General features: G+C 42.4%; 1 protein-coding gene across 1 annotated transcript in view; it reads right to left on the reverse strand.

The window, feature by feature from the left end:
• Positions 1-23,187, reverse strand: part of LOC126980688 (CD151 antigen-like) — a 58,243-nt gene that overhangs the window by 2,172 nt on the left and 32,884 nt on the right. The window contains exons 3-5 of the mRNA XM_050830821.1: positions 21,352-21,561; positions 20,634-20,813; positions 14,863-15,069 (exon numbers count right to left, since the gene is read on the reverse strand). Coding sequence (XP_050686778.1) covers positions 14,863-15,069; positions 20,634-20,813; positions 21,352-21,561 — 597 coding nt within the window. The remainder of the gene's footprint in view (positions 1-14,862; positions 15,070-20,633; positions 20,814-21,351; positions 21,562-23,187) is intronic.

The following is a 23,187-nucleotide window of genomic DNA, read 5'->3' on the forward strand; positions in this document are numbered from 1 at the left end:
GTATGTATGTATATAACTAGGATATGAACAATCACTCTTCTTCTTCTTGTGACCTGTTCCGCTTTGCATCGCTTTTTAGGACCTCCTTGGTATTTTTTTTTTTTTTTACACATAGATGCTTCACTTAGTTATTCTGTGATAGTAAAGATTGGGCTCCGCGATACGAAATTAAGGATGGGATGTCTTAGGATACTGGATGACAGATGACACCACACCGGGAAGGCTGCCTCGATGTTCATATCCCACGTGTGTGTAACCACGGTAGCGCAACGCTTTGCGCGGCTGCTGGTGCTGTGCTTCCCTTTGATCCCCCTCGCGCGACGTAACGCTGCACACACACACACACACACACACACACACACACACACACACACACACACACACACACACATCAGTGCCCCCATTGCGTCGCTGCGGTAAGCACTTCCACCAAAGGAAAAGGAAAAAAAATAATAAAAGCCGAGATGAGGGTAAAGGATAGTGGAAGGGGAAAATCACACTTGTATATAATCTTAGTAATGGATGCCACAAATATGGATTGTATAAGATATATTTACAATTGATTTGTAGTCAGGGTAATTTCCGCATTTTTACACTACTTTTAACAAAGCAAAATAAATGAATTACACATTTGTCTGCCCTTAGAGGTAAAAACATTTAATTGTTGGTTTCAGCAGCCTCAGCACCTCTGTTTTTCCTTCACCGTGTGTCGGGAAATCCCCTGATGATCCCAAGACGTCCCTGCTTTCTTGGGGAGGCAAATGATGCAATGCTTTTTGCGCGTGGATTTTTTTTCTACTAAAAGATACTAATAGCCAAGCATGAGCCTTGCCAAGCTGTAAACATTACTACCTCCTAAACGTTACAATGTATGGAATTATTTCACCTTTTAAAATAAGCAGAGGGAGACCAGTACATTATTAATAGTACATATTTTCCACTGTACTCCGATCACCTTTTTTCTACGGCATGAATTGCAACAATTATTTTTTGGTTGTGCTTATTTTAAAAACAAAATAGTGACCCGGACTATTTGTTGAGGTTTAAGAGAATCCCTCGCTGCAACACATTCTTCAGCGTCTGAGCGTCCCTATTTCATAGCTCGAAGGCCACAGCGGAATCATACGAGTTAAAATTCATGAAGCCGCGCGGCGCGCCTCCAGGGACCCCGAAAAAAGACGCAGACGCTCAGCTAATCTTACACCGATTTCCTCCGTGTGTGTGTGTGTGTGGGGGGCATGTGCGTGCATGTGCGTGTTCGTGTGTGTGTGAGAGAGAGAGAGAGAGAGAGAGATAATCAGGCTACTTGCGCCACAGTACATGACTGCTTCTTTTTATAATATGTCCCCTTTCCATCATTTTGATCTCCTTCGCCTCCTCCTCCTCCTCCTCCTCCTCATCCTCCTCCGCCTCCTCCTCCTCCTCCTCCTCCTCCTCCTCCTCCGCCTCCTCCTCCTCCGTACTCAAAAAGCTTAAGTGCGGTAGGGACACCAACGGAGCATAAACAATCAAACCTTGACAACAGACACCTCTCACAAAGTACTCCAACAGAAAACGCACACAGAAACCCGACCACTGTGCTTGGAGGCGTCGAAGTCAAGGACATTTCTGTCCTATACACCAGTGCGCGCAGCTTAATAACTAAGCGGGATGTGCTCCTTGCCTACACTGATGTGGAGAAATCGAACGTGATAGGAATCACTGAAACGTCGCCCGCCTCTGACCACTTAATGACTGGATACTCAGTTCCGGGACACGAAAGTTTTTTTTTTTTTTTTTTTTTTTTTTTTTAAACATACTCCTCAAAAAAAGGAGGCGGTATTTTATGCTTGGTCAGAAACACAATTCATTCTGTGAAAATGCAAATACATGACTCCTTTTCCTTAAAATTCGTCACTTTATTGCACCAAAAGAGAACTGACCGGTCCCTCATGTTTGTGCAGCAAGTGATTTAATATTTTGTGCAGGTCACTGACCGGCCTAACAAATCTGAATAAATCACTAAGGCAGGCTTTTTGTTGCCTGGTCTTTCAGGTTTCCCTTTATCCTCCTTTGCCTCCTCCAGATCTTCGTCCCCAAACAGGAGCAGCTCAACCTATTGCGTCAGCTTCACGTCACCGCCAGTGCTTGTCTTTCCTTTTATCGTCGAGGGCGAGTCGGTAACCTCATGTGCCGCGTAATTCCAGCGAGTGACGTTCATCCCGGCTTTCAATGAGTCTTTCGTCTTTCCTCTCCTCTGTATTCCTTTCCTTTTGCCTCCTCCGCATTTTCCCATAATTTAGAGGCCATTTCCTGTCAGTTTTAGTGCGTCTCTTCTTTAACATATTTCTAACATAATTCCATCTTTTATTTATTCTATACCTCCAGAGTCTCTCACATTTTCTTTTATGTATAATTTTAAGGCAATTTTCTCTTAGTTTTAATATTTTCCTTTAGTTTTGAAGCATCTGCATGCATACATTGGGTATTTTAATATTTCTTTATTCCTCCAGAGTTTCACGGTTTCCATCCTTTGCCTGATTTATCGTATCGCTTCAAATACTTTTCCACTCGTTCCCTTACCGCCTCTATTTCTACGTTTTATATTCAGCTTTCTTATTTTTCTTCCTCTCCCTCACCCGCTCCTCCATTCTCCTATATCCTCGCCATTTCCCATAGTATATCCACAGATCTCTCTCCTTCAAACGCCACCCCACTTTTCCATTACTCTCCTCTCCGCCTCTCCCCTCGCTGGGCTTCCCCTTTCTCTCGTCCAACAGTGGCGTGCCTATTGAGATTTCTTTCTTGTATACCAAACGCTCCATCAGGGGACAGAACCAAATACGATATTTTACTTTCTTTATAGTTGTGTTGTTTCTTGCGTGTGTGAGGGAGGTGATGTTTTCTATGCCCACTCTGCCTAAACGGATGCCTGGAAAGGTTGAGGGTGGATGAGAGAGACACTGGGCGATCTACTCTATACTGACGATGATTCTTCACATAATTAGAATACAGGTGACGATACTCTCCTATCCCATCACGCTCATTGGAGTATAGGACCCTACTTGTACCTATCAGAGTCTTCTAAGATTTTGAAGTTGTTTCGAAACTTGCGATTAAGTTTATTTTTTTTTATTTTTTTTACAAGAGGAGAATTTATTGAAAATGAAATCGTCCTCCTTTTCAAGTGTAATTCCCTTCTATTTAATTTCCCCCAGAGTTTTTTTATATATTCCGTTCTTCACCATTTTACTTCTACCGAAAGTCTGTTGGCCTCTTCTCTCTCCCTTTCGCTACTTTGAGTTAGGCTCCGTTGTAGTACTTCTTCTCGCATTCTATTCCTTTATCGTCATTCAGTTTCCTCCAACCATCCTGTTTTATCATTTCCCAGCGGTATTCTCTCAACACTCTCCATAGTGCTACAGGCTTCTCCTCTCGTGCACTCTCCTCCATTCACCTCTTTCGCGGTATTTCTGCATGCTTCCTGTCTTTCATGAACGTATTCTTCCCCTTGCTGCATTCCTTCCATCCCCGCCGGTGTTTTTTGCTCGGTTTTTACAATTCTTTGCCCCGGTTTCCAGTTTGTTCTCACTTATATTAAATGATATTCCTCTTCCCCCTACACCTCTTCCTCCTCTCCTTTATTATCTTCTTCCTCCTCTTCCTTCTCCTCCTACTCTTTCTCCTCCTCCTCTGTCTCCTCTTCATCATGCTCTTCTTCCTTTTCCTCTTCCTAATCTTCCTCTACGTCCTTCTCCTCCTCTGTCTCCTCCTCCTTCTCCTCTTCATCATGCTCTTCTTTTTCCTCTTCCTCTTCCTCCTTCTCCTCCTCTTCCTTCTCCTCCTACTCCGTCCCCTCCTACTCCTTCTCCTCTTCATCATGCTCTTCTTCCTTTTCCTCTTCCTCCTCCTCCTCTTCCTGTACTTTCTCCTTCTCCTCCTCCTCCTCCTCCTCCTGCACCGCCGCCGCCGCCTTATCCCCGTCATCGTCATCGTCATTGTGTTTCCCTTCGAGACATGATACACTCACCCAGATCGATGCTGTTAGCGCCAAACCATAAAGCAGTTCGCAGAGTTTTTCTTACCGTGTCCTGCACCAACTTGGTCACTCCCACCATTGTGTTACTTCACCACTTTATAGTTCAACGACCCTTCAGTCTATTGATTCACATTTAATAATATTTCAAATCATAAATTATAGCCATTAAACAAGATATTCAATTATAAAGTTCGACAACTAATAAATGGTAATATATATACATTAGATAATTATAATATTAAATAAAGAAACGTTTAATTACCTTGGGAAACAAAAACAGTAACAGTTAACAAAAGGAACTCTGAATAGCGACAGTCGGAAGCGTTGCAAAAATAAACTCTTCAACAATTACAGCTTTCACTATCATGCATTTTTCATTCCCTTAATTGGCAGCCACTCTCACTAAGTGTCTTCAGTCGTTCTTTGTAATTAACAGTGCCAGGATCAAGGTCGCATTCCTATTGTTTTACTACAAACACAATAGATGAGTCTGCATGTTTCCACGAGACAACAATGCGTGCTGAGAGAGAGTCTGCTTGTTATTATTATTATTATGATAAGCTACCATATAAAGCTGCAGGGTATATATACAATAAGTTGAACCAATACAACAAAATGAGAAACTAAACAAAAAAAAAAAAAAGAATAAAACGAAAGCTGGGGAATTTTTTAGTAGGGCTTTCCGTCCATGTCCGGAGTCCAGGAATCTTCTCTTTCTTCCGTGGTATATGTATATATATATATATATATATATATATATATATATATATATATATATATATATATATATATATATATATATATATATATATATATGTATATATATATATATATATATATATATATATATATATATATATATATATATATATATATATATATATATATATATATATATATATATATATATATATATATATATATATATGTGTGTGTGTGTGTGTGTGTGTGTGTGTGTGTGTGTGTGTGTGTGTGTGTGTGTGTGTGTGTGTGTGTGTGTGTGTGTGTGTGTGTGTGTGTGTGCGTGTTATGTTTTCGTGTATGCTTGTTTATTGAAACGAAAGTACATGCATATGAGGAGAGATGCATACATGTGTATATCCATTCTGGTAAGTATGTACACGCATGGATACGTTATGAGTATAAAAGTAGTTTTGTTTATATATACGTACTTTTGTTTTGCCATGGAATAATGGCAATCATTGGTGTGGGTAACATGCAAATATGATTGAGCATATCACACCCTCTCTCTCTCTCTCTCGCACACACACACACACACACATTATCAAAACGTATTGTTATTTACTATAAAAGAATTCTTCAACTGGATTTGCTGATAATATTGTGCAAGCAAGTTTGTGTGTGTGTGTGTGTGTGTGTGTGTGTGTGTGTGTGTGTGTGTGTGTGTGTGTGTGTGTGTGTGTGTGTGTGTGTGTGTGTGTGTGTGTGTGTGTGTGTGTGTGTGTGTGTGTGTGTGTACGTGCGTGCGTGAGGAAAGCAGACCAACCAGACAGTAATGACTCAGTATTCCGTGTTTATGGTCAGCCCGCGAGATACTCAGCTTGTGTTTACACGCTGACGTCCGCAAATCATCACCCGAAGTTATTCACGGAGAAATATTTTGTTTGCGACACTCAGAATACATTTGCAGACGCGTCACATTACCGCCGCCATTTGCACGAGACAGTCGTACGCACGTGACACGGAGACAAATGTAAACAGAGGAATCCATGAACTGCATGTGTCTGTGTCCTTCAAGTTACGTAAGTTGTGATTGTTAGGTGATAAAACAATGTGACGGACATTCCGACATGGCGAGGCACTGGTGCTGTATATACTAAGTGTGTAAAGACATGTGTATCAGCAGACATAGATAAATACATTGATATAGATAGATTGTTATTATGCAGATGATGGATTTATTCCCAGTTTTCTTCCTATCGTTTACAAGGGAACTTTTACGTCCTGCACATTTATTACATTCCTGTCATGACGTCGTGTGAAGCTCGCATCGATCAGATTAATTTCTCGACTGTGAGTACGGTATATCTTCCTTGCCATCCATCCGTTATGTTTCCGTTTTCATGGCAGGAGATCAACGAAAAAGTTATTGAATCATTGGCAGACGAATGTTGCTCAGATTACTGACCCCGAGATGCGTTAGGTAGCAAGCTTTACTTATGAGGTCACGCTCAAAACTTACAATAAAACACAATGCACAATGGCAGACGCAGTGTCCCCAGAGTGGAAGATTTTCCAGCGGCCGCGTGGGCGGTGCATGAAGCCAACGCATCGATAACTTAATGATTTTAAGCCCTGCAAGTTTCCTCCGATTAATATCACCGATTATCTCCGATTAAGGATGTAATTATTATTATTATTATTATTATTATTATTATTATTATTATTATTATTATTATTATTATTATTATTATTATTATTATTATTATTATTATTATTATTATTATTATTATTATTATTATTATTATTATTACTGATGTTATGACTCTTGCCATTAGTATCAACAATAATAATAACAATAGCAACATTAACCTCGACCATAAAAGCAGCAATGACAATAACAATCAACGCGGCACTAAAGGTGCCTGGCTGCCAACAACGTGTTCAAAGTTAAAACGCCATAAAGCTGCACGAGTGTTTGAGGAAACCCATATAAACTTTAGTCGCATTAAACGTCAGATCCCACGCTGCGCTTTTCTACGCTCCAATCTACCTTTCTACGGCTTCTGATAATAATGACACGGCAACAATAAATAGATGCCGCCCTGTAACAATCTGGATTTGGAGCCACACCAACTCAGGCTGCCTTGCACTTTTCCTGTTTTGATTTGCTCATTTCCCCGTCACCCGCACTGCTCCGTTTATAAGCACAGCGGATAATCGTCTCACACCAGGCCGAAGCCGCCTCTTCATCAACAATACAGGTTCGGTCATAATGGATACATGCTGCCCTGCTCTTTCCTCACAGCCACGCTCCTCATATCAGTTTCCCTGCTGTTCGTGTATAATTTGGTATTGATTATAGACTTCTTGCCACTATAAAAAACTCGAGCCTTCGTCCTAATTAGCTAATTGGATGTCCTCAACACGTATACATCTCCCCTTTGGAATAACAAACTATTCACTTCACTGACAGCATAAAACAGGTAAGAAGCTTCTGGCTGCTTCTTAACACGAATGATGTATTTCGACACTTGCATTTATTTATTTCTGACTAGATAAAATAATCACAAACGGTTTCACACTGCTTGAAACCGTAACCGTGTTTTCGTCAGCGAGGCCCATCCAACATGTATAACCCTTCTGGGGCCTCTTGACACGCGTGGGTCGAGGAGTGCCACCGAGTTGGCATCTGATCGTCACTTCGAGAATATAGATGATAAAAAAACACTTGAATAAAAGGCCATTCTCACCGACAAGCCGTACACCAAAAGAGGGAAGGAGAAATACATGATGCATAAATTAATGAATGCAAAATAATGAGATATGAAACAGGAATAGAAAGCCTGGCCGACGATCACAGAAAAAAAGAAAAATAGTAGATCGGAAGCAGCCCCTTAAAAAGATATTAAGTTGAACCAAAAAAATAAGCAGGACAAAAAATTTCACGTATCACAAAAATGCAGGAATGGAAAAAGATACGATGTTAAAAGAAATAATTAGATATATGATAAAAACAAGGGAACGTGGGAGGATAAAGGGCTAATTGGTGTTTCTGCTGTAAAAGTGTTTCAAGTGCCTGTGTTTCGGCTTTTGTTGCCATGAGTGTTGTAATGCCCACTCTGCCGTGTCGTAATAATGTAAGTGTTGCTCTAAGTGTTGCTGTTGTTGTTTTGTTGTTGTTTTTGTTGTTGAGGGCGTGTTTGCGCGTGTTGAAGTTAGAAAAACAGCTAGACAGGCAAACACAACAGAGAGAGAGGGAGAGGAGAAATAGAGAGATAAAAGAGAAATAGTGAGGAAAGGAGAAATAGACAGAGAAAAAGAGAACTGGAGACAAAAAAAAGAGAAATAAACAAGGAAAGAAAACAATATAGAAAAAAAGAAGAGAAAAAAACTCAAAATTTATTAGTACCCCAAAAAAAAAAGAAAAAAAAAAGGAAAAGGAAAGAAACGAAAGAGAGAGAGAGAGAGAGAGAGAGAGAGAGACTTGTGGGTGGCATCCAATTAGAGCAACTCATCATGACCTCATCCCATTATGTTCTTTCATCTCGGCAGCGAAATCACGACGGGGTTCTTTTTCTCGATAACTATGGCGTTCTCTCTCTCTCTCTCTCTCTCTCGCACGCACGCACGCACGCGCACACACACACACTCACACACACACACATTATCAAAACGTATTGTTATTTACTATAAAAGAATTCTTCAAGTGGATTTGCTGATAATATTGTGCAAGCAAGTTTGTGTATGTGTGTGTGTGTGTGTGTGTGTGTGTGTGTGTGTACGTGCGTGCGTGAGGAAAGCAGACCAACCAGACAGTAATGACTCAGTATTCCGTGTTTATGGTCAGCCCGCGAGATACTCAGCTTGTGTTTACACGCTGACGTCCGCAAATCATCACCCGAAGTTATTCACGGAGAAATATTTTGTTTGCGACACTCAGAATACATTTGCAGACGCGTCACATTACCGCCGCCATTTGCACGAGACAGTCGTACGCACGTGACACGGAGACAAATGTAAACAGAGGAATCCATGAACTGCATGTGTCTGTGTCCTTCAAGTTACGTAAGTTGTGATTGTTAGGTGATAAAACAATGTGACGGACATTCCGACATGGCGAGGCACTGGTGCTGTATATACTAAGTGTGTAAAGACATGTGTATCAGCAGACATAGATAAATACATTGATATAGATAGATTGTTATTATGCAGATGATGGATTTATTCCCAGTTTTCTTCCTATCGTTTACAAGGGAACTTTTACGTTCTGCACATTTATTACATTCCTGTCATGACGTCGTGTGAAGCTCGCATCAATCAGATTAATTTCTCGACTGTGAGTACGGTATATCTTCCTTGCCATCCATCCGTTATGTTTCCGTTTTCATGGCAGGAGATCAACGAAAAAGTTATTGAATCATTGGCAGACGAATGTTGCTCAGATTACTGACCCCGAGATGCGTTAGGTAGCAAGCTTTACTTATGAGGTCACGCTCCTCAAAACTTACAATAAAAACACAATGCACAATGGCAGACGCAGTGTCCCCAGAGAGGAAGATTTTCCAGCGGGCCGCGTGGGCGGTGCATGAAGCCAACCGGGCCGCATCGATAACTTAAAGATTTTAAGCCCCTGCAAGTTTCCCTCCGATTAATATCACCGATTATCTCCGATTAAGGAACGATGATAATAGATGTAATTGCAATGATTATCATAATGATATTATTATCATCATTGTTATTATTATTATTATTATTATTATTATTATTATTATTATTATTATTATTATTATTATTATTATTATTATTATTATTATTATTATTATTATTATTATTATTATTATTATTATTATTATCATTACTGATGTTATGACTCTTGCCATTAGTATCAACAATAATAATAACAATAGCAACATTAACCTCGACCATAAAAGCAGCAATGACAATAACAATCAACGCGGCACTAAAGGTGCCTGGCTGCCAACAACGTGTTCAAAGTTAAAACGCCATAAAGCTGCACGAGTGTTTGAGGAAACCCATATAAACTTTAGTCGCATTATACGTCAGATCCCACGCTGCGCTTTTCTACGCTCCAATCTACCTTTCTACGGCGTATTTGAACAAATGCTTCTGATAATAATGACACGGCAACAATAAATAGATGCCGCCCTGTAACAATCTGGATTTGGAGCCACACCAACTCAGGCTGCCTTGCACTTTTCCTGTTTTGATTTGCTCATTTCCCCGTCACCCGCACTGCTCCGTTTATAAGCACAGCGGATAATCGTCTCACACCAGGCCGAAGCCGCCTCTTCATCAACAATACAGGTTCGGTCATAATGGATACATGCTGCCCTGCTCTTTCCTCACAGCCACGCTCCTCATATCAGTTTCCCTGCTGTTCGTGTATAATTTGGTATTGATTATAGACTTCTTGCCACTATAAAAAACTCGAGCCTTCGTCCTAATTAGCTAATTGGATGTCCTCAACACGTATACATCTCCCCTTTGGAATAACAAACTATTCACTTCACTGACAGCATAAAACAGGTAAGAAGCTTCTGGCTGCTTCTTAACACGAATGATGTATTTCAACACTTGCATTTATTTATTTCTGACTAGATAAAATAATCACAAACGGTTTCACACTGCTTGAAACCGTAACCGTGTTTTCGTCAGCGAGGCCCATCCAACATGTATAACCCTTCTGGGGCCTCTTGACACGCGTGGGTCGAGGAGTGCCACCGAGTTGGCATCTGATGGTCACTTCGAGAATATAGATGATAAAAAAAACACTTGAATAAAAGGCCATTCTCACCGACAAGCCGTACACAAAAAGAGGGAAGGAGAAATACATGATGCATAAATTAATGAATGCAAAATAATGAGATATGAAACAGGAACAGAAAGCCTGGCCGACGATCACAGAAAAAATAAGGAAAATAGTAGATCGGAAGCAGCCCCTTAAAAAGATATTAAGCTGAACCAAAAAAATAAGCAGGACAAAAAATTTCACGTATCACAAAAATGCAGGAATGGAAAAAGATACGATGTTAAAAGAAATAATTAGATATATGATAAAAACAAGGGAACGTGTGAGGATAAAGGGCTAATTGGTGTTTCTGCTGTAAAAGTGTTTCAAGTGCCTGTGTTTCGGCTTTTGTTGCCATGAGTGTTGTAATGCCCACTCTGCCGTGTCGTAATAATGTAAGTGTTGCTATAAGTGTTGCTGTTGTTGTTTTGTTGTTGTTTTTGTTGTTGAGGGCGTGTCTGCGCGTGTTGAAGTTAGAAAAACAGCTAGACAGGCAAACACAACAGAGAGAGAGGGAGAGGAGAAATAGAGAGAGAAAAGAGAAATAGTGAGGAAAGGAGAAATAGAGAGAGAAAAAGAGAACTGGAGACAAAAAAAAAGAGAAATCAACAAGGAAAGAAAACAATATAGAAAAAAAGAAGAGAAAAAAAACTCAAAATTTATTAGTACCCCAAAGCTTAAATAAAAAAAGAGCGAGAGAAAAAGGGAAAAAGAAAGAGAAAACGAGAGAGAGAGAGAGAGAGAGACTTGTGCGTGGCATCCAATTAGAGCAACTCATCATGACCTCATCCCATTATGTTCTTTCATCTCGGCAGCGAAATCACGACGGGGTTCTTTTTCTCGATAACTATGGCGTTCTCTCTCTCTCTCTCTCTCTCTCTCTCTCTCTCTCTCTCTCTCTCATCTATTCCTTTATTCTCTTACGTTGTTTCTTTTCCTCTATTTCCTCTTTACATCCCAATAATCCTCTTCATCGTGTGTAAATCATTTTTCTCCTTTTCCCTCACTGCCTCCCAATCCTTCCCTCCATCATTTCCTTTTTATCACTCTCTGTTCATTTACTTCTCCCCTCCCCTTCCTCCTTCCTCTCTCTTATCGCTGTTCCCTTCGCTTCCACTTTATCTTCATTCTCCATGCCATCCCCCTTGCTCTCTCTCTCTCTCTCTCTCTCTCTCTCTCTCTCTCTCTCTCTCTCTCTCTCTCTCTCTCTCTCTCTCTCTCTCTCTCTCTCTCTCTCTCTCTCTCTCTCTCTCTCTCTCTCTCTCTCTCTCTCTCTCTCTCTCTCTCTCTCTCTCTCTCTCTCTCTTCTCCCCCTCCCTCTCCCCCCTTGTCCTATCACCAAAGATTAGTCCCTAGCTAGCAATTTCAAAAAAACTGAAAATATATCAAGATCCATCACAGTTTTAGGATCAGCCTGTAGCTTTTTAAAACATTTCCGACATTATTTTCAGCTTTTAATATCTGTTAAGGACTAGGGAGGAAGGGAGGGAGGGAGTGAGGGCTGGAGGGCTCTGAAAATAGAACAGGCAGCGGTGGGGAAATTCGTACGGCTTCCCATTTTCCATAATAATCGGGGCAGCAGGCGAACGAAGACCTGCATATGTCGACCGCCAGATGGCAGGTTAATAACAGTTTCCTTTGTAGCGTAAGATTGCATCCCGTAAATAGCTTCCTGATTGGCCGATAGACGTCGCGGTGTTATTAGTTTCCCTGCCGACTGCTCCGACATTATTTGCAGCCATTCACGTCGATGCCTTGGGTCTCGTGAGGAGGTTAATGACGTTCCACATTAGCACGGAGGGAGCTGAAAGCGTGCCTCCTTCCCCGCCGCCGCCGCCGAGTGATTGGAAAGCCTTGTTTGTTTATTCACTTGATGGCATTGACTCTTCTCACCTTGCCGTTGCTCTCGTCCTTGTCCTCATATTCCTCATCCTCTTCCTCGTCCTCCTCCTCATATTCCACTTCCTCCTCCTCCTCCTCCTTGTGTTTGTCCTCCCTCTTCTAAGTTTCCTCTGTTCCTCCTCTTTTGTCATCGTCCTCGTCCTCATCCTCCTCATTCTCGTCTTTTTCCTCCTCGTTTTCTTCCTCCTCCCCCTTCTAAGCTTCCTCCGTTCCTCCCCTTTAGTCTTCGGCCTCGTCCTCATCCTCCTCGTTCTCGTCCTGGTCCTCCTCCTCCTCCTCCCCCTTCTAAGCTTCCTCTGTTCCTCCCCTTTAGTCTTCGGCCTCGTCCTCATCCTCCTCGTTCTCGTCCTGTTCCTCCTCGTTCTCCTCCTCCTCCTTCTAAGCTTCCTCTGTTCCTCCCCTTTAGTCTTCGTCCTCGTCCTCCTCCTCCTCGTCTTCATCCTCCTCCTCCTCCTCCCGTTCCTCCCCTTTAGTCCTTCTGTTCCTCCCTTTAGTCTTTGACCTTTTCCACCTCCTCCTTCCCTCTCCTCCCTCTCTCCTCCTTTCCTCCTCTGTTCTCCTTCCTCCTTCCCTCCTCCTCCCTTCTTCCTTCCTCTGTTCCTCCCCTTTAGTCTTCGTCCTCGTCCTCCTCCTCCTCGTCTTCATCCTCCTCCTCCTCCTCCCGTTCCTCCCCTTTAGTCCTTCTGCCCGACTTTGACCCTTCCCCTTTGACCTTTTCCACCTCCATAACCTCTCAGACTTCCTTCCTCCACTTCCAGACCTCCCCCACTTCCTCTGTTCCTCCTTCGTCTTTCTCTCTTTACTTCTCCTCTGTTTTCCTTCCCATCCTCCTCATCCATTCTATTCCACCTTTCCTTCCCCTCCTTTCCTCCTTTGACTCCCCTTTCTTACCTCCACTTCCTGCCTCCCACGTCTTCCTTCCTCCACTTAGACCTCCACCCACTTCCTCTGTTTTTCCCCTTCGTCTTTCTCTCTCTTTATCCTTTTCCTCCTTTTCTCATTTGACTCCCCGCTTCTTCTCTTTACCCTTCGCCTTTTTATCTCATTCCTCTCCTCTCATTCCTCTCCACGTCTTCTCCCTCTATCAATGGCTGTTCTTCTCCCTCTTCACCCTGACCTGCCTCCTTTTTTTTCCCCGCCCATGAAACTTCCCTCCTACTCATTCTTTAATATCCTTCATCTTATCTTCACTTCTCATCTTCCTCCCTTTACGTATTGACATCACAAGTCTGCTTTTCTTCCGACGTTCTCCTCCCCTCTCGCTCTTGATCCTCCCATCTCTCCCGTTCCCACCCTTTCATCCTGACCTCCTGGATTCCACTTCCTTTTCCTGTACCCTCTTGCTCTCATCTTGATCCTTCCACCTCTTCCATTTTTATTTTTTTCCTCTTCTCTCTGCTTCCTGACTCCCTGGTTCTCCTTTTCCTCACTTCCTCTTCTCCCTTCGCCCTTCGTCCTTCTCTTTTCTATCATTCCTGTCCTGCCACTTATTCCATTCCTATTTTTATCCCTCATCTATCTGCTTCCTGACTCCCTGGTTCTCCCTTTCCTCACTTCCTCTTCCCCCTTCGCCTCTACGTCATTCTCCTCCCCTTCTCTGTCATCCCTGTCCTCCCTCTTCTGGCATTCCTCCTTTTCTTCCTCCTCCCCCTCCTGCCTTCCCGCACTGCCCCGCCCCGCCAGTCTCGGTTATCAGTGGCAAGAGATACACCGCGTCGTCGCTCGGCCAATATATCACAAAGTTATGGCATCGCATAACTCTCTGCTCACAGTAAGTTTGTGCCATTAACTCATGATTCCCTCCCTCCCGCCAGCCTGCCGCCCCGCTCCACGGCTCCTGTTTCTCCTCGTCCCGCAGTTTATCATTATTCAACTTCGTTCCGACACTCAGTTTTTCTCCGTTCTTCTTTCTCCTTTTTTTTTCCTTCTCTATAATTCTTCGGTAAGGTTTTTTTTTCGAGTCTGTTAGTTTTTTTCAGTTTTATGGATTCCGATGCGCTGTGTTATTCAGCTAATCTCCTTTTGTCTCTGCCTTTTTCCTATTTTGTTTTAAATCCTCTCAGATTTTATTGGTCTCATCTTTTATGGGGGAGTGTTGGGTGTGGGTTTGAAAAGTCTCGATCATTTTAGATTTCGGTATTATCCCTTTAGAAGTTTTCTTTAATTTCTCTCTCTCTCTCTCTCTCTCTCTCTCTCTCTCTCTCTCTCTCTCTCTCTCTCTCTCTCTCTCTCTCTCTCTCTCTCTCTCTCTCTCTCTCTCTCTCTCTCTCTCTCTCTCTCTCTCTCTCTCTCTCTCTCTCTCTCTCTCTCTCTCTCTCTCTCTCACACACACACACACACACACACACACACACATTCGCGTGCACGCACACACGCACGCACACAGACAAATGTACGCGCAGCACCCACACCCACCCACCTACCCACTCACACACACACACACACACACCTGCTGGTGGCGGGCCAGCTGCTGGTCGAGGGGCTCGTCACTCTGGCACAGCGTTGAGTTGATGGGTCGCGGGTTGACGTGGGCGTCCGCAGAGAGGTGGAGGATGCAGCAGGTGAGAGGCACGGCCCGCCCGTTGCCGCCCACCCCCTCCAGGAGCCAGGCGCTCTCCTCCCAGTCCGCGGGGCCGCCCACGCCACAACACTGGAGCTGGGGGGAAGGAGAACGTGAGGAACATAAATTATTGGTTTGCATTAAAGCATTCTGTGTACTTCGTTCACGATATCTTCGAAAGCAAGCTTCTTCTTTTTTCCATTACAAGTATATCATCGATCATTCCATAAGTAAAGGACGTGCCCTGTCCAATTTATTCTTCATACGATTGATATATGATACTGGGAAAGGTTAAAACTTACATACGTGGTAGCAGACGTTGGGCTCGTGTGGGAGTGTTTCATTTTCAAAGTTATCGTGACCATGATATATTATCTACTAACAAATTTTCAGGTTATTGAAAAACTCAGTCAAACTGAATGAAGGCAATAGCATAAGAGTAAAGTTCTGCAGCTCTACAAAACGCTTTTCTGACCAACAAAATAACATAACTGGAAAGACAAGCCAACAAATAGACAGGCAGGCAATGGTACCTACTTTTAATTAGTGTCAAATGTCTAAGAGTAGATGCTGAAAAAAAAACTGTGATACGGGATGGTGACGGTAGGGAAGCACCGTATCACCTCACTTGCTTTTTTCCTATAAATCCTAAGGAATCACGCGCGATCAGTTTTGGCATCTTCAACTAACCAGGTTCATAAATTTTGTAGCTATTTTTCGTTTTTATTTTTATTTTTTATTGATCAGTCTAAGTTGTTACCGACTGTCCCGATGCCCCACACCCTAGGAAACGTTTGATTAATGTTCTTACTCTAACAACGGTATATCACATTCAATAATTAAGTTTATTTTATATATTTTACCACTGTTTGAAGCAGGTACATAACAGGGAGATGAACAACCTGAAATTGTAAAAATGTGCTTCTAACTTAATGAATGAAATGTAAATATAAACTCAGCAACAAGACTGTAATTTATTGAAGATTTTCAAACAGAAAAAAAAAATCGAACAAGTCACTCTATCGTAGCCCATCAAATTAAGTTTCGCACCCTTCGGGCGTGCGTGCACCCCAGGTTGGGAACCATAAATCTAATTCAGCACACCTGCTCCTTTGGTACGTTTCAGCGTTTTTTTAATCCCTTTTAAGCTTATTGTATGATAAGAAATATGTTGTTCCTTCCCCTGAACTACTGCTTTGACTTAATTATCATAGCTCATTTATTTTCGACATGGTTCTTCTGAGTATCGGATTCCAGGCCTATATCCTGTCCCTCTTACCCCTAATGATTCCTATTATGCCATCTCAGGGTGTCTTCCGAGACCCTAATGAAGTTACCCCTTCTAAAGACAGACGTCCACACGAACCTGCAGTCATAGTTAACTACTCAATCACATTGGAACTTAACTTCCCTGTGGTCAGTACGATCTACTTTTCTGATCATATTCTCATTATTACTCAAGACGTAGTCCAAAATGTTGTCACCCGTTGTGAGCTCTCCACTAACCCGAATGAGGAAATTATCTAGTGATACTTTCAGAAAATCCTTGGATTCTAGGGCGTCTTCTACATCGTCCTAATCTTTGTTCTTATAAATGAAGCCACCCATTAAGCAGACATTTTTACTATTTTTCGCCATGCCAGTCTCCTTCAGTAATGAAATAGTGTCCGGTCCACTAAGGTTATGTGGCTAGTGCTGAATGTCAATATTAGTTCTACCCTCTTTAAAATAACATCCACTCAAACTGATTTTGAATTTAAATCTGTTCGAATTTTATCATTACCCGAACATTGAGGTTTGTCTTTCTTATTTTAACAACAAATGAAAACCCTCCTCCCTTTGGCCCTTCTTTTCCTTGTGGAGCTCCTGGTAACTCTCCATTTCAAATTCCGATGAGAGAGTTTTACAGTATCTTTCATTGTCTCTGTAAATGCAAGAATGTCGAATCTTTCTTCCCAAAAATGTATCCTATTTTTAATGCTTCTAATCTGATACAGTAGACTTTCAGGCCACTCCCCTCAACTCTCCTCTATAGTGAGATTCCGAAATGCATGGCCTCTCCTACCGGTCCTTCCTCCAAGCAGGCAGAAGTAATAGCACTCTGCCTAAGTGGTGCAGAAATGGTGTCACGGCGCACGGTGGTAGTAACGACATATAAGTAAAGATTTAAGGTATAGCAACACCTTTCCTTGACCGGTTGAATACTGTAGGTCGCATGGAAAGCAGGCAGGCAGACAGACAGGGGTGATAGCATTCAAACTAATCAGAAAAATTGAGAGTAAATAATGAGAAAGTTCCGTTTTGGTGAATGGCGATGACTGAAGCACCAAAGTATGAGTCTTCAGGGTGTCAAAACCTTTCCTTGATCTGTAAAAGTTGTAACACTGGCACGCAGGCACGCAGGCAGGCAGGAGTAACTCGACAATTCCACCGTTAGTTGTCTGCCTCCGCCTAAATTCCTCTGCATGATGCATAATATCTCCCGTGAGGGATGGCGCCGCTGCTAGTGTTGTGCAGCCAAGGGCCAAAGGCTGGGTAACAATGTATCTTGGGGCCGCGGCCTCGTCTTGACACTCATTACATCGTGCGAAGTTTGTGCATGATCCCCGACGTGATTCAGTGCAACCATTTATTTCATTGTTCTTTGCGTTATCTTGGAACTGATTCATCAAAACCAAGTTATATTTGTCGTCCTGTTACGAGGTGAGATGGATTACCGGGATCCTTGATGCTGGTGGTTGTAACTGAAAATAGTATAAGCGGTGCTTCCGGAAAAAAAATATTTAACATGAAGGAATACTACAATCGTATGAGAAATTATTGTCATCATCATCATCACCTTCATCGCCATCATTTAGTTAATTAAGATTTGCTTATCATATTAATCAGTTATGTGTACACTGTCCTCTCGTCATAAGTGAATTAAATAACTAATTTTAGTATTCCTTTTTAATGTTAATCATAAGGAAGTCATCATGAGTGATTGAACATTAATATTTTTTTTTATTATTTTTGTTTTGTTTTTAATGTCGCCTTATTATAACATGACTATAGATTTTGTTATGACTCATACAAATGATTGTCATCACAACGTAGATCTAAGTTGTCAGTATTCCCTCGGTGTGCTGCCGTCCTGACTACTGCTTGTTAAGAATAAAGTTTATTCTTAACAAGCCTGAAGACGGTTTATTTAATAAACCGTCTTCAGGCGTGTCTCGCGACCTAACTCACTCCTGTATCAGAATATCTTTTCTTTTATAAATTTATGGCTGCAGTCCTGTCGCCATAGATCTCAAATAACTCCTATATATGTCTCTAGATGAGTAATGCTTTGCCGTGTTAAGGGTAAGAGACAGTCTCTGTACATAAATAAAGAAAAAAGGGACATAGATGTTAACCAACGTTGCTCAGGAAGACTAACTGTTCTCTCGCAGACCCTGTATTTTCTTGTGTGACATTTGTAAAGAAAAATAAAGACCCTCAAAGTTACATTGTAAATTGTCCTCTCAACGAGAGGCAGCTAGTGCAGGAATAGACAACGCGGAAGAGAAGTAGCGAAATATAGGTAGTAATAGATACTGTTGTGCAAAGGAGAGCCGAGGGGAAGAGCCGACGAAGGGAACACGCCAGAAAGTGATAGTGTTGTCTCACAAAACACGGAAGAACATTTCATCGGGGTGGTAGTGGCGGTCGGCTGACTCAGTAGGGAAGGGAGGCGAGACAATAGTATTCGAAGAGAAACAGAAAACGTAGATCAAGGGGCGGGAGCGGCGCCACGTCATCTTTATGTGTTTGTCAAGGTGGTGCATCCAAAACACTTGTCACCCTCACTCCCTGCCGCCCTGCCTCCCGCCCTCTCCGGCCCAATTGTTGGCCCTGCCACGAGTGTTTCTTTCTCTTCCTTCCACGAAAACTACTTTTATACCTTTTCTGGAATTTCTTTTATCATGTTAAGACCATTTTTCTTCCATTGTTACCCTAAACCAAGATATATGTTTCAAACACGGGCGCGGGCGCGCGCGCGCTCACACACACACACACACACACACACACACACACACACACACACAAAACTGTGTGTGTGTGTGTGTGTGTGTGTGTGTGTGTGTATAGGGTAGGCGGTGGCCGAACTGGTAGCGTACTGGACCCACATTCGCCGCGTGATGGACGACGCGGGCTCGAATCCTCACGCTACCACTCGGATTTTTCAGTCACCGCCGAGTGGCTTAAAACTACCCACATGCTGTCCTGAAGACCACCCATCAACCCGGACTCTAGAGGAAGCCGTCCAAGCGTATCCAGAACGAGTTCCGGGGGGTAGCATGAGCCAATGCAAGATGGCGCCACTATAAACACTCGCCTGCGCCAGAACGGGCTGGGCCGACCATCAGGCCCCACCTGGAAGAAGCCTTGGGCCGACCATCAGGCCCCACCGGGAAGATGCCTACCGGCGCAATAGGCAACAAAGTAAATATATATATATATATATATATATATATATATATATATATATATATATATATATATATATATATATATCGTATTTCGTATTTTCCCTCCCCTATCAACCGCTTAATCTCGTAAGTCCCCTTGTTAGTATGATTTGTTTTCAGTTAATCCTGAATCAAGGCTCCTTTTTAAGATTACATGTCAAGTGAGAGAGAGAGAGAGAGAGAGAGAGAGAGATTTACATAGATTTACATAGAAAATCAGACCACAGACCATGGTCCAGACTTGTGGTCTGTCCTAAACCTAAGTGAATTTACATTAATCAGAAGACTCCAAAACGTTGCATTTCTACTCTAGTTGATATTAAGTTGAAGGAAGTGACGGTCGAGCTTATTTTTGAAGGAGTCAATCGTGTTACACTGGACCACTGACGGTGGAAGCTTATTCCATTCTCGCACTACAACGTTGGTGAAGAAAAATTTGGTGCAGTCTGAATTTACTTGTCTACATCTGAGGTTTACGCCATTGTTCCTCGTGCGCAAAGTGTCATCGATCATAAACAATGTTGATCTGTCTATTCGTGAAACCATTAAGTATTTTAAAACATTCGATCAGTTTTCCTCGGAGGCGACGTTTCTCAAGAGAGAACATGTTAAGGGTAGCCTTTCTTCGTAGGATTTGTTGCGCAAGGAAGGGATCATTTTCGTTGCCCGACGCTGAACACTAATTTAGCAATATCCTTTGCATGGTGGGGAGACCAAACTGTACCGCATATTCCAAGTGGGTCTGACTAAACTGTTGTAGAGCGGGAGTATTACATCTTTATTCTTGAATACAAAGTTTCTTTTAATGAAGCCCAACATTCTGTTCGCTTTATTTGCTGCATCGATGCATTGCTGTGAGAATTTGAGGTTTGACGCGATTTTGACCCCCAAGTCTTTGACGCATTGAACGCTTTTGAGTTTAACGCCGCGCATTTCGTATTCGAACTTCTTATTCCTCGTTCCAACTTGAAGGACCTGGCACTTGTCTACGTGAAAGGGCATCTCCCATCTATCCGACCAAGCTGAAATTTTGTGCAAATCCTCTTGGAGGCTTTGCCTGTCTTCGTCAGTGAGAGAGAGAGAGAGAGAGAGAGAGAGAGAGAGAGAGAGAGAGAGAGAGAGAGAGAGAGAGAGAGAGAGAGAGAGAGAGAGAGACCTGATCCTCACCTGGTATTGCACGTAGTCGACGGCGAGGGTGAAGGTTTCGTGCCCTGGAGACGCATAGTGAGCCTTCAGCCGCGCCGTGAGGGACGCGCCCAGGTTGTGGACAGCCTGCAGCTGGTACACGACACCCAGCACCCCCACCGCCACCTCACCGCCGATCACCACCAGCACCACCAACACGTACTGCGGCGGCGGAGGGCGAGACGGGGACACAAGGGGAGAAAAAACAAGCGTGACAGGCCACTTAAGCTAGGCTGCGTGTGCCATATTCTGTTGTGCCGCTCACCAAGACGCTCCAACACACTCGGCTAGGTTAGGTTATTTCATTCCGCCGCTCACAGCCACTTTGTCGTGGCGTTCAGTCCCTCTCTCAGCCTGTGTGTCTCTTGTGTTCTTACGTGTGTGTGTGTGTGTGTGTGTGTGTGTGTGTGTGTGTGTGTGTGTATGCTTGTGTGTGTTAGTTTTGTTGTTGTTGTTCGTATGGTGATGGTACTATCAGTAATTGCTGTAGTAATACTAATAAAATTAAACAAAATATCAAAGATTAGTAATAATAATACTGTTATTAAAAACAACAACAACAACAACAACAACAACAACAACAACAACAACAACAACAACAACAACAACAACAACAGCAACAACGACAACAGTATACTTAACTTTAACATAGCAATTATTAATTTCATGACTTTAGGATGCAGGACTCCCTCAAGCTTACCCATCCCAAGCCGCACTTGTTCTCCTTCAGGGCCGCCCACACGCCCAGCACGGAGGTGAAGAGCACCACGCCGCCCGCCCCCACCAGTCCGTAGGCGAGGTGAATGAGTGTGGGCAGGTGGGCAGGCGTGGGGGCCAGCACCAGCATCACGTCGCGGCCATCGCCGGCCACGCACCACACGCCCACCACCATCACCGCCAGGCCCGTCACCTGAGGAGGGCAAGTAAACACTCGTTACTCTGTACAGGTAGTAGAGGGGCGCCAAGCGCGGTCGTGGGTGGCTATTTTTATTTTTTATTCCTTCGGTACATACAAGTTGCAAAAACTCGTTACACTATTACTTTACGATCTCGTAAGTCTAGACTTTAAGTATATTTTTTCCTATGTAAGGCTTCCATTTGCGTGTATATATATATATATATATATATATATATATATATATATATATATATATATATATATATATATATATATATATATATATATATATATATATATATATATATATATATATATATATATATATATGTATATATATATGTATACATATATATATATATATATATATATATATATATATATATATATATATATATATATATATATATATATATATATATATATATAAAACAATATGTACGTATGAGTATAAGAAACTAACCTTGTACTGATTTTCTGCATTTCTCTTCGTATAAGACATATTCACGGAAACAGTAACACATTGCGTATATGTAGAAACTGACAAAGATTGACAAAATACACAAAGTAAGTGACGTCAGCAAGACCCGAGAGAGTAGCGAGAGTCGTGCCGTGGATGGGGAGAGTTTGGCCATGAGCGTCCCAGACTCCCTCCTCCATCTGTGCCGCCCAGGCTCGCTACCTACCCATCGCATCAGCCTCAATACAAGTTTAACACCATTAGATAAAAATGGTGATATCTGAAATTTTAGCAGCTTGTGTTGAGGCAGGAACGCCTGATAGGAGGCAATGAACATGAGCGGCATAAATGCAAGATGGCGAGTGGCCCAGCTCTCCCCATTAGTGGCTCCGGCGGGAGTCACGCACTACAGAAGCGATATTCACGAAAGTGTGACTTCCAAAGTCACGAATATAGTCACACCTTGTAGGGAGTCCTCGGAAGGTCACACATTTATTGGTTCACACATAAGGTGGATCCGCTGCGGCGTTTGAGCCACGACGTGTCTTTCCTATTTCTTGAATTTTAATAAAATCACCAAATACCCAGTTTAGTTTTAGAAATAAATTGGTGACTTGAGATGCACTCTTGATCTTGATGTATCAAGTTTAAGCTTCTCTGGATGCTACATTCATCTCTGCATTCGATTCAGTTATCCGTAAAGCACTATTTTTTCAGTTTTTGTCAGTGGGTGTAAGTGGTTCCTTTTATAATATTCTACCTGACTTTTATCAAACAAGCACCAACGCGCCACGCCCCCTCCTTTGTTTGAAAAAATAAATCTCTTTAAACGGCCACTGGCGAGCGATAATGCCATTACGCTCCAGTATAAAAATATGTCAGTTTTTAGATAATTTTAAAGTACAAATCTGCATTGATCTTTGTTTGACCTTTGCCCTTTGAACCGTAGTTTACAAATCAGTGAGTGTCTTCTTCAACCATTTTTTTTCTGCTCAAGTAACCAAGTTTCTCGTTCATGTATTCCTAATTCGATCAAAGTATGTAATTGAATTCGCCGATGAGATTATTTCACTTATTGACATTGATTAGTTTGAAGGAAAAGTCAACACCCAGCTCATAACTCATTAGGTATAGTTATTGACCCCCCCCCCACCCCACCCCTCCACCATTTTTCTTTA

This window comes from Eriocheir sinensis, chromosome 45 (genome assembly GCF_024679095.1).
Source record: "Eriocheir sinensis breed Jianghai 21 chromosome 45, ASM2467909v1, whole genome shotgun sequence".
In the NCBI taxonomy this organism is placed as follows: Eukaryota; Metazoa; Arthropoda; class Malacostraca; order Decapoda; family Varunidae; genus Eriocheir; species Eriocheir sinensis.